The 13,186-nt window shown below is 38.1% G+C and overlaps 1 protein-coding gene across 3 annotated transcripts in view; it reads right to left on the reverse strand.

Annotated features, from left to right (window-relative positions):
• The window catches only part of ahctf1 (AT hook containing transcription factor 1), a 224,363-nt gene that overhangs the window by 182,939 nt on the left and 28,238 nt on the right, over positions 1 to 13,186 (reverse strand). For all 3 annotated transcript variants that reach the window (XM_064341031.1, XM_064341029.1, XM_064341030.1), the window contains exons 3-4: positions 6,830 to 7,083; positions 5,832 to 6,012 (exon numbers count right to left, since the gene is read on the reverse strand). In XM_064341031.1, coding sequence (XP_064197101.1) covers positions 5,832 to 6,012; positions 6,830 to 7,083 — 435 coding nt within the window. The remainder of the gene's footprint in view (positions 1 to 5,831; positions 6,013 to 6,829; positions 7,084 to 13,186) is intronic.

Raw genomic sequence — 13,186 nt, forward strand, 5'->3', positions numbered from 1 at the left:
TTTGAGACTGCGTGGTCATATATTGTCTTGGACAATCCGTTTGGGAAATATACGCGCATTTGTGACGCCTGGGTATCTTCCAAAATAGCTGTGCGTAATACCACACCTGTTGTTTACAGCATCGTCGCCCTTTTTAGTTCAGCCTGGCTTGATTGACAATTCATTTATTCAGTAGGTGAGAGTATAAGCTTTCTAACGATTTATAACATGTCTAATTCTGCTTTTGGAATAGCGTTTTATAGGTCAGCGTAACAGAAAATTCTCTTAGCATCGCATTCACTTACACATTCACTCTATGTTAGCATAAAAATATTCTGCACCGAACGAAACGTGGTTAACGATATTTCATGGAAAATACTATTATTATTGAGGACTTCTGGACATAGCTAAGCCATATTGTTTGCTGATAGACCTAGCTGACATTGTTTCCTGGAGCAAAACAGAAGCGAACAGAACAGTATCATAGACACTGTCTCTCTCCGAACATAGATGAAATTTCATCATTGCTATGCTCAAAAGTATTACTTATAAGTATTACTGCTCAAAATATTTAGGTTATATACGTTATTTAAATAAGTTAGTGGTATTATATAATGTGGATATATCTATTTAAAGATGTACATGTACCACCCCTGTTGAGAAACCACATACTAAATGAAGCACCACCTGTGCATGCATCCCGTTTCGCCTACTCCTAAACAATGCACCACCTGCGCATGTGTCCTACTAAACGTCCCTCTCAGATCGTCCGTGAGTGAGTGAGTGACCACAATGGCAACTGAAGGCTCCTAAATTACAGTACAGTGCTTCGTATAATTGGTTTATTACACAGTTTCACTTGAGTCGAGTCCAGAGCTGGCATGACATGAGTAGCTACATGAAAATGTATGATTTTTTTTACTGTGATGTACAGGGCTTGACAACTTTGTCCAAAAACTGAATCTTACTTGTCAAAAAATAAAGGCCTATTTAAAAAACCAACTGATTCAGGCTATTATGATTCATTAACTTAAGTTTCAAAAATAACAAGTGTGTGTTTTTCCCCACAAATATGCCAAATATACCAAGACCATTATAAGGTCTGAGAAACTGAAATCTGTGAATTCTTTGCTGGTCTGCTTTATAATGCTTCTTTGCAAATGACCCAAAGATATTTTCAAATGATTCTAGCAAAAAAAAATAAAACAAATTAATAAAGAGATTGGCTTGCTTTCCCCTTAGCTAAATGGTTTCCAGAGGGTAGGGTTAGTTGTGGTCCAATGTACGCCACTAAAACATCTAAGACCAGTAAAATCCTTTCTACATAGCTAATAGCATTTTAAAGGTTGGCAATCTGCTCTAACATAAACGTCTTATGGATATGAATATGGATTTGTGCCCACCCTGTCCTTATGTGCTGAATAGGTCATGCTAAACTTGCACTACTAGTAACAGTGTTACAAGTTAATGTTTATAATTAGGTTAAAAACATGAAAGAAGTATACTTGTCACTTGTGGGGAATATAACCAATCTCAAACCAGACCTTGAATGTTTTTTTTTGTCTTTAGTCAATGCAATAATAAACATTGAGAGCAAGACCAATTTCAGGGCTCTACCCCATTTCTCCCATAACTCCCAACACACACAAACCCCAATGCTCAATGATATGTTAATGTTAACAAATTATAACATGCAGTCTTGTTGAAAGACTTGACACCAAGATATGGCAAAGTTGTATTGATAATAATTGCCTGCTTAACATTAGAATTTTAGTTAATGAACTTTTGATAAGTGTCCAAATGTCAGCCAAGAAAGCTAAAGTTAGCTAGCGAAGTTCAACTCGCTGTTAAGCAGGGGTGTGAAAAAATCCAGCGTACCCAAAAATCTTACCTAAAACAGCTGACAATTAGTACCGAAAATGAAAGCAGGCGAACCACGGTTCATATATTAGCACATCATTTTATTTTACTGGAATTTAGTTTTACAGTTTAAAAAGTATAGACAGAGCATTTTCCCACAGAATATTTAATAGCCAAAGGACCAAGCACTTTCTTTCCCTATTTTTAATAAGGTGTTTTCATTTCGATTTTATTCTAAACAATTTAGTTTGAAATAATGTGTTTGATATGGCCATTTTATTTCACTAAATTTCCCACAATGTGTTGTTTTAACCCTGGATGCTGATTTCTTTACCGTTACTTGTTCTAACGGCTGCTCGAAAGAGAAAGTGCTCTCTGATATACGTTGGCTAAGTAGATACATTGTTTTCTCATAAAATGTAGTCAATAAAATAGTACTTCTTTGAGACGTAAAAAATAAATAAATAAATCTTGTTATTTAATTGAAAATAAACAGCACATTTAAAAGTGATGTTCGATTATTACCCATTTATTATCCATTATTCCATACCATACCCACTCTCCTCCCCAGAGACTCCTCGATCCTTGCATTCGCTACCAGCAAGAGGAACGAAGTCACGCCCACTGGGGACGAGATTGTACCGTACCGTGAGCTCTGTATCGTGATACGAACCGTACCGTCAATTCAGTGTACCGTCACATCCCTACTATTAAGTCGATTTTCAACTCATTTAATGGTCATCTTTCAGGAGGCAAGTTAGCTAGCTAACTTTTTAACTTCAGTTAAGTGTTTGAATTAGTGGACAAATCCTGGCAGGTGGAACCAAGGATGTAACGCAAGTCTGAATATTTGGTGGGTTGAAAAGCATAAATCCTGAGAATAGCATCCCTGTTGAGAAAAGTTTCAAAGGAACAACTGGGAAATGATGCAAAATGATGTGAAAAATATCACAGATTACAGATCACTCTGTCACAGGAAATACAGGCTGAAATCATGGAGCTGTGACAGAAAATTGTGGAAAACTGAAAAAATGCAGAAGAAATAATTGAATTTTTTTAAACGTACAATTATCAAACTAATGAATAGATCTCTTGCGGAATTGAGTGAAATAACATGCGTGACTATAGCAACAGTAACAAGTGCTTTTAAATTACAAATCAACAACCGGTTGCCAGCTGCTCAGAACAGCCTACCAGTGAAATTCATTGATAAGCAGGGGCATTTAAACTGCTTCATTCGGTCCAACATGGAAAGAAAGCGCATGCTTTTTTTTGCCATTATTTTAACAAAATGTTGTCATAAATAAGGTGCACTCAAATTGCGTAAGTAAATAAAACAGGGTTACAATGTGTCCGTTTTAATTTCTCTAAAGTTGACAGGGGCCGCCAAACATCTGATAGCAACGTCAGGTAAGGATGAGAATTTTGATCCCAGCGCACTCCAGAATCTGACGGCTACACTATTTCACACATTATTTCTCCAAGCATTTGGTAATAGGTGGTTGTTAAAATACGTTGTAACACTGTAGGCTATGTTAACCCCTTTGCACACATGCCAAACCTGGCCAATCCATGCCCATTTAGGGGGTACCTTATTTAAAGCTTTATAACTCCAGATGTGAGCAATACAGAGATTTTTGAAAAATGGCGTAAATTAAGAAAGACATTTGTACCATTTACAATACTAACTTAGCCACAAACGTAATTGTTCAGGCAAAAAAGCAAAAATGAATTTGCTCTTTTTTCCCATGGCATGCAGGAACTGGCGCCGTGGGCTATGCATGACAAATTGTGGTCACTCAGTCACGGACGACCTTTCAGGGACGTTTTGTGGGACACATGCGCAGGTGGTGCTTCGTTTAGTAGGACGCATGCGCAGGTAGTACGGCACGACATTTTTAAGCACAGCTTTAACGCCTTTAGCTAACGTTACTTTAGCTAACCCTAACATGTTCGTGTTTCGCCTACTTTAGCTAACCTAGTTAGCACATACGGATCGTCTACTTTAGTTAACCCAGTTAGCGCGTACGGATACTATCCTGCATGCATGAGTAGGAGCTAAGGACACACAGCTACAACCACCGAAACAGATGTATGGACACACAGAGGACAACAAATAACATTACAGAGGTGAGGACGTGCCATAGCTAGCTAGCTAAATAGTTCGCCAAGTTGCGCCGTGGGTCTGGATGGGTTCGTGCTTGTTTTAGTTTGCAATGAAATACTGAGAGATTGCATATATACAGCAGGTTAAAATATACATGTCCTGGATCAAAAACTCCTTGATCACAAGTGCGTAAAATCTAAGAATGGATATGCAGAACTACTAAAGATCTCTCAAGCAAAAAGCAGTGTACCCACTGTCTCCAAATTGATTGATGTAAATCGTAACATAATCATGTATTTCACTACAAATCAACTGTTTTGACTCAAGAAACTCACTGTTGCAACATTTTCAAATGAGAATTACAAGCTTTCCGTCAGTACAGTGGTCTAAAATATCTAGGAGTCCTGAAACATAAAAATAAAAATCAAAAATCTCTCCAAGAATTAATATTTATTTTTGTCCAAGATTAAACATTGATATCGGATAAAAAAGAATGCAAAAACATTATCAGACAATGCGTACCTAAATGTGAAATCATTAACTCTCGTATGTTTTTCAGCACTCTACAGTATGTGATGTTTTCTTGTATGGGGGCGGGATGACATTAAAACAATTTTCAACCGTTCACCATGTTTTGGCAGTTCAGGCCTCATCTGGTGCATTAAACACTACTTACCAAACCAATGAGCATCAAACCACCGTGCTGCTGCCAGATATGCAGTAGATACTACAAGCATTGTTTCTCCTGATTAATTTTCCTGTTGAACTCAATGGAAAAAATATTCAGGAGAAACAATGCTTGTATCTACTGCATATCTGGCAGCAGCACAGTGGTTTGAGGCTCATCTGATACCCTGGACCCTTGATGACTTAAAGCCATTTAGCTAACAAATGTGTTCCATACTGTATCAGCATAATTTACAGCTGAATCAAGTCCCACCCCCCAATTCCCATAGAGATCCATTCAAATGCAAAGAGATTTTGTATCGCTTGTAGGACAACCTGAAAATAAGATATCCAGACTGATGTTGATAGGTCACAGACATCAGGAAGTCATGGCATCCAAATGATATGCAACCAAATACAAAACATGACTCTTATTTGACATTATGTTAATTTGTCTACTGCACAAGTGAATTTCCCTGTTTCTAGCTTTTCCCCGAACAGTTCACTGCAGCAAAAGTAAACGAGCAAATGGTGGCACAGTAGGTCTGCATTTGTTGAATTCTTGACCATTAAAAGCTTAATTTTGTGCAATTTTGGGCGTGGCCCATTTTTTTTGCCCAGGAGTGTAGTTTATAGTCTACTAATAAAGCTAGAACACAGTTTGTGTTTTCAACTCATAATTTGGTTGCAGGAGCACAGAATGTCTGAACTGAGCAATCTAAGCACGCCAGCGTGCCGACCACTAGGAGCATTGTGCGAAGTGGTTAAGGTTGACAGTTACCATCCAAAACTGGAAAGCAAAAGGGCAAAAAAAAAACAAAGAGGAGGGTGGGTGGGGGTGGAATGTCACAAAGCCCATGAGACCTGCAATTTGTGCAAATCAGTATATCGCAATCAAGTCATGAAATCCCCATCTTTATTATATGAAATTACTTTTCTCATTATTATTCAGTATATTATTTGGGGGGAGCAGATTGAGAGATTAATCAGCAACTAGTGATTTTTTAAACCTTGACTCAACCAGAGGTAGAGGACTTACACAAACACATAGGCCTACACAATGACATTTTAGACTCAATGTCAGCTGATAGCAGAATAAATGTGTATAAACCAAAACACTGGCAGTCCCAGAGACATTTAGGGTCTGAAAATAAACAGAATAGAAACAGAAAAAAAAGCCTGATGGGGAAAATAAGTAGAAACATCTTGAAGAGCTGACCTGAGGCCTCAAGTTCACTTTGGCTGCAGGATGGGTCATCCAGGCAAAGATCCACCAAAAGGACATGGCCCACATCAGTGACCACTGCCACCACGCCGAAGAACCAGCGCAGACTCTGATGCAGGTGCTGGGTGCTGCTACTGGCTCCCCCATAGCTCACCAGTGGCTCGATGGCAGTGATCTGCCAGAGGGTGAAATGCGAATACCATTTACATTACATTAATTTAGCAGATGCTCTTATTTAGGACTTACAGTACATGACAAATGCATTCATCCAAATTATATGGTTAATCTATTCCATCTTTAGTAGAAAGTATGAATGATACTTAGAGGATGATGCTCATAAATAGAAAAGATAATTGGCAACTAGTATATGCTTTTTTACACCTGAAAGGTGCTGCAGTCATATTGTTTCACCCAAATGCATTTATTTATGACAAGCTACATGTCTCCAAACACTCAGTAATAATGTGACTGAATTCAGAGTTAATGTACAAAACTATTGATTTGTCACAATTAATGAATTCACTTTTAGTCACTGAAATGTCGAAAGTGATGACATATCATAATGACATCACTCTAGATGGATTTTTTCAGATGAATGATTAGGTTTTGATGCATAAAACATAGGTCACACCAATTATTCACCTGAAAGCGACAGTCAAAGCCAATAGGACAAGGACAGCAGCTTTCTAATGAGTATGTCGACAAGCAAACTGACCAGAGCAGTGTTTAGACAGAGGATAACAACCTATCTAGCATATAACTAGCAAGCAAACCAGCAGTATATCTAGAGATGAATCATTCAAGCTAATTTGTTAAAAAAAAATTTAGACAGTTGCGAGCTCATTGTTGAAGCCAATAAACAGATTCATGTTTACCATGTAAAGACCAGCAAGCCAAAAACAATTTTTAAAATAAACTCCCAATGTGCAAAATACAATAGCAACAGATAAAGTGCTGAATAGACATAGCAGAGAAAAGGAAATGGGACTCACCCTTCCAGGGATGACCACAGCCTTGACAACGCGGGAGATGGACAGATCGTACAAGCATAGTACGCTGCCCGCAGATTCCTCCAGTCCCACCAGCAAGCCTGATCTCTTCAGCCAGCAGAATTCATGAACGGCCAGCACATTAGGTGCATGCTCACTCACACCACTGAAGCAATAAGCCGAGAACCGCTCCCCTGTGTTCGCCTGGACCACCTCCAGATGGGGCCCACAGGCAAGCCAGGCTAGCCCGCTCTTCCCTGGTATGAGGAATTTTAGACAACTTTAGGGGTTCATACTGCAGGTTACACCAGAGAATGAAGCAAATGAAGAACCAATGAACTCTACCTATAATATTACATTTCTGGTTGGCCCAATTAAAACAAATGGTGTCGCCAGAATTAAATATTTAAAAAATATATATTTTAAGAATCACTAAAAATAACTCCTTTGCAGATCTAGGACAACCTGACAATAAGATATCCAGACTCTGATAGGTCACAGACATCAGGAAGTCATGGCATGCAAAGGATATGCTACCAAATACAAAACATGACTCTTTGATTTGATATTATGTTAATTTGTCTAAAACACTGAAATGGGGGACTACGTATAAAAAGTGCTGTAATTACTACCTGGTGAAATACAGTGGTCTAAAATATCTAGGGGTCCAGAAACATATCCAAAATCTCTCCAAAAATGAATAAAATGCTTTTTGTCCATTATAAAGCATATAAATGAGTCCCTAATGAAGGTTTAAGATGAAACATTGCTATCAGATTAAAAAATAATGCAAAAAATAATGCAAAAATATTGTCCACAATGTGGTACAGTACCTAAATGTGTAATAATGAACTTGTATGTATTTCTATACTCTGTACTCTCGTATGTTTTCTTGTACGGGGATGGGACGACATGAAAACAATTTTCAACCATCTACCACGTTTTGGCAATGTTCCAACTCTCACGTCATCACTGTTGCATGCTTCATAAAAACTATTACACTACTAACGAACGCTTACAATGTGAAATGTCCACATTGTGTAACACCAGGGTTTCCGCCAGAGTATTGCAAGCCCGGCGGGCCGCCGGGCCTAAATTGACCCCCCATCGGGCCTAAGCATCGGGGATTATTATTTTTTATTTTTTAAACGTATTTTTAAGATGTGTTTTAAACTACAGTTACAGTGGGGCGGCTCGGTTGGAAAGCTCACCAGCGACATCTGTTGGTTAAAATGTGAACGCACTATAGGAAAACAGCAGGTCTGTTCTTTACCCTCATTGTGCATAGAGTGATGTTCAACACTTGATGCTACCAACTATCACAAGCTAATGGTACCTAGCAAGGCACCATTTCTTTAGTAGGCTAACTAACCTTGTTACAAACTGTGTTATTACTTCATCTCGTCGGTAAGTACATTCTTTTTATATTAACTTAAGCAGTGTGTAGGTAACATTAAACTAGTAGCATGAATGTAACGTTCAATACATTGTAACATTACATGATGTATTGATCGCCATCTAAATAACGACTATACTTGTTTATTAATAACGTTAGCTTGGTGACATTGATGTGCACGACAACGTGGTCATTTACCTAACTTAGCTAGCTAGCCAAACAGTGAGTAACACAGATACATATATATTTTGTTGTTGTTGAAATGTGTCCAGCATTCCAAGGCTGTACATTGTTGTAAGATTTAGTAGCCAATAAGTAGGCAGTGTTGTGCATATCCCGCTCTTACAGCTCATTTCCAGCCCAAACCACTACAAAGAGAACAAACTTTTTTTTTTTTTTCCAGAGACATTTCCTTCTGACAGCAACGACGGCAATCGCAAACACGACATTTATTTTGCCTTTTTGTATCGCTTTTTCTATGGATAAAATCACATTTATTTATTATTATGTATTGGTAAAAACATTTACTTTGTATCCAGGGAGATAGCCAACTACTTGCACGTTACATGACGTGTAGCCATTTCGCAATACGATCGCATTTCAGGCTAGAAAATAACCCGTTAATCCAGAGAAATTGCTGAGTTGTCTTAGAATCTTTATCGCAACAGAATGTATCAAGGCTGGCAGCCCGGATAAAATTTGTTGTGACAGCTGCCGTCCAAAACAAACACCTGAGAGAGGCCGCCTGCGTGCATGCCTCCCCCAAGCGTTACGTCATTGTTTTGCAATGCGCAGCTGTCGTAAAAAAATGCTGGCTTCGATAAGCTCGGAGCCATACGATTCCAATGAATAGGACAACTTGGAACCGGTTCGCGATTCCCATCTCTATTTAAATGTGCCCAGCATTCCAAGGCTTGTTGTAAGATTCAGTAGCCAATCAGGACTTGAATACAAGTTTTTTGTGGAGTGCAAAAACTTTGATATTATTTATTTTAACTTAATTTCTTTGTTGTTGATGAAAACACAGCATTCCAAGTCTGTACATTGTTGTCAGATTCTTTGTAAGATTATGCTATGCTGTAAATAGTTGTTGATTTTTTTAAATGTGTGTTGAATAAATGACTTATTTATAACAACATTCACATTACGTAGTTATATTTTCAAATCTTCAGTCAGCTTTTAGCACTGACTTAATGTAGGGCCCTATGGAATCTGAGTTATAGCTTTTTTTAAATTCTCAATTCCGCGATTCCGTCTGTGATTCTGTTATCACAGAAACTATAGGGCCCTACCTTAATGCTGCCATCAGTCTGTCGCTGGCCCGTGCCGGGCCGCCGGCCCCCGTCAAAAGATACTTGCCACCGGGCCTAACAACTTTTCTGGGGGAAACCCTGAACACCACTAACCTATTTAAAGACACTCAATTTCAAAAATAACGTGTATAACCGAAGTATTTTGAGCAGTAATACTTACATAGCAATGACCTTATCTATGTTCAGTAGATAGAGACAGAGACAGTAAATCAATGATGCTGTTCTATTCGCATCTGTTTTGCTCCAGAAAACGATGTCAGCTAGGTCTATCAGCAAACATATGGCTTAGCTATGCCCAGAAGTCCTCAGTAATAATAGTATTTTCCAAGAAATTACGAAAAATCGTTGACCATGTTTCGTTAGGTGCAGCGTCTTTTACTGCTACCACAGAGTGAATACGATAAGAAAAATTTGGTTACGCTAACGCTATTCCAAAAGCAAAATTAAACATGTTATACATTGTTAGAAAGCTTATACTCTCACCTACTGAATAAATGAATTGTCAAATCAAGCCAGACTGTACTAACAAGGGTGACAACACAGTAAACAACACGTGTGGTATTACGTACAGCTTATTTTGGAGGGTACCCAGGCATCACAAATGTGCGTATATTTCACAAACGGATTGTCCAAGACAATATATGACTGCTCAGTCTCAAAAGGGACATCTCCACGCGTAAAACCAATGGTAAAGTTGTATTTATTCAATATTTAGTCCCAGATATTAACTGTAGAATGACGGTATCATTTTTTAAAAACTTTTTATCATTTATTCCATTATTCAGTGAGTAGCGTTTTCACTGCTGTATTGGCATATCTTAGGGCTGTTGTCGGGTTTATCTTGTTGCTATGACGGAATACGATTTTCTAGTGGTGAAAGAATATTTTTATGAATGCCAAGAAAATAGTCCATTATGTCATGGGTGGGGGGTGTAGTTGTAGATGAGACTTCAGGGAGGGGGTGCATGTTAAATTAACGACCAGAGCGACAATGGTGGCGCTGCAAAACTCTGTATTCGGCATAGTTGTCGCGTATCGTCTATTAATGAAAATAAAACAATGCGTTTCTGTTTTTAACTCATACTTTGGTTGTAGTAGCACTGAATATCTGAGTTTAGTAATCTCGGCACGCCGGCATGCTGACCACTAGGGGCTTTGCGCTAAGACTAGGTTAATGTTGTGGTTGATCAGTGTAGCTGCAAGCCGTGATAAACAAGGTCCAAGCAGACAATCAAGACCAGGGGTGGTCAAATCCTTTCCTGCCAGGCTGCTGGTATGCAGGTTTTTATTGTCACCAATTACACTCAACACATTAGCCAATAACCTGAATGCATTAAATGCTGCTTATCAAGAAATGCAGCTAAAATATGATACATGACTGGGCTAAGGAAAAAATTAAGAGTAGAAATTGGAATTAAATCCATAAACGGATATGCCCCTCCTTGACCACTCCTGATCAACACCATACAAATATTGCATTACTCAGAGCAATGTACACTAATAATCCATACAGTTTTTCGGCCAAAAAACAAACATTAAAATTTCTGCAACAGAATAAAAAATAAAAACACAATTTAATCCTGCTTTTTTTTTTTTTTTTTTTTTTTTTTTTTTTTAAACACAGACAATATCTTTTAAACTTTTAAAGAGAACAGTGCAGTGGACAAATTTGTGGGAGTTTCATGAAAATCAACCAATCATTCTAGGTCGTTAAGTGTTTTTTATTCATTCAAAATAGTGAAAATTATCGGAATTATCGCAGTCCAAAGATCCAGATGCTCCTTCGTGATTAAAACTTATTTTCCTAAATTCCATTTATCATGTAATCTCTCTAACATGATGAGAAGAATGAAACTGTTAAAATGGCGAGCATTGTTTGGGTAAATGGCCTGTTCTCATCGCTATGTTTACCTGCAAATGGGTTATTCAGATCATTCTCACACTTGTTAATGAAAATGAGGGCCATATTTACTAAGCATGCTGCTGCAAAATTATGTCACTACATGTTTTCCATTTAGTGGAGCATTTACTAAGACTGGCAATGTAAACAAGCACTGCCACAGGGGGTTCTTTTAAATGCACTGCTGGCATTTAAGATGAGTCTTGTGCATGGCAGGAAAGAAACCGCTCCATCTCTGGTGAAGTCGGACTTTGGACAGGAGTCAGACTCCTTGGACGCAATGGATAGGTACTGTCACCTTTAAATGTTAACACGTCTCATTAGTAAAAACTTCAGAAAAGTTTTAATATTTCAAGTCGTTTAATTGCATACCCAAATAGCCAACCATCACCAGTCACCATCTCTCAACTTCTCTAATGAGCAAAGATGAATGAGTCATGTGTTTTAAAAAGATTTTAAAATATTCTCTCTTTTCTGAAAAGTAGGGGAGTGGCCATTACTGCTTGATAAATGTATCAAGCAGTAATGGTCAATTAATGGTCAATAACTTAATGTACAATACGCTACCGTACGCATCTCAGGTTTGCGCTTGCAATTTAGCCCTCTACCACCTCTCAAAAGAACGGAGCAATGTGATAGCCTTTGTGGGAAATATTTCCAAAAAACTGTTTTTGAGCAACTGTCCCAGAAGTAATTTGAGTACGCTTTATTTTTATTTGTAATAAATCAAATGATACGTCATTTTAAAAGGTGGTTGATCCTTGAAAAGTTTTCTAGGTGGTTATTCTAGCAGGAATTTGATGCTAGTTGACCAAAAGAACATTATGACACCAGTTACAGTTATGCCACCTCCGAGTTGCTATAACAAACAACATGCTTTTTTGCTGTTATGTTTACAGAAAGCCATTTATAGATGAAAAAATAGTGGTAACCCAGGGAGGTAATGGAGAGGGCTTCAAATTTGGAGATTAGGGACATTAGATGGTGTTGAATACCATCTACATGTAGTGTCCTTATGGGGAGACCTTAGGCATTTTAAATGGTGTTCAATATTTATTTTAAAAATTAAAAATAAAAATTTCTCAGCAACATGTTTGTTAGTTCAGCATTTAATGTTAAATGTGTTCAGCAAATTTGTTGGCAGTGGTGACAGTTATCTCGATGCGACAGTGATTATTGGAAAAGAAACCGTAACCTGATCACAGGCATTAATAATAAACACACACCTGATTGGACTGTGTGGCTGATTTGTAAAAGCTCACCTGGATGTTAAGAAACAAACAAAAGCAGCTGTCCTCATCTTTCCACATCATTTTTGTAAGTTACTGCAACTCACTTCACGGTAAGTTACAAAGTTGCTTGTACAACCATTTTTTTCATGATTAAACCCTCATCCCTCATAATCTGAGGATGGCTGGACATTTACTTATGTTTGTGTCTGAACATTATATGGCATTTTCATTTACTGTTAAAATTATTTCTCAACTCTTTTACAATCGTACAGACTAGGTCGTATGAATTGTTGGAAAACATGAGAGCCACAGTTTACCCCCCCCCCCCCAGACGTCTCAAATTGTAGTGGGCCAGTTGCAGGTAACATTGCTTGTTTACCACCAAATCCATTTAAATTGACCTTCTAATCAGAACCTGTGTCACATCCTCTACCCCCTCGCCCAGAAAAATTGTCTCCCTTTGATATGCAGTACCTTTGGGTGATATCCTCACCTTGTTTCTTCCCACGAATGTCTGAT

This window comes from Anguilla rostrata, chromosome 6 (assembly GCF_018555375.3).
Source record: "Anguilla rostrata isolate EN2019 chromosome 6, ASM1855537v3, whole genome shotgun sequence".
Lineage (NCBI taxonomy): Eukaryota > Metazoa > Chordata > Actinopteri > Anguilliformes > Anguillidae > Anguilla > Anguilla rostrata.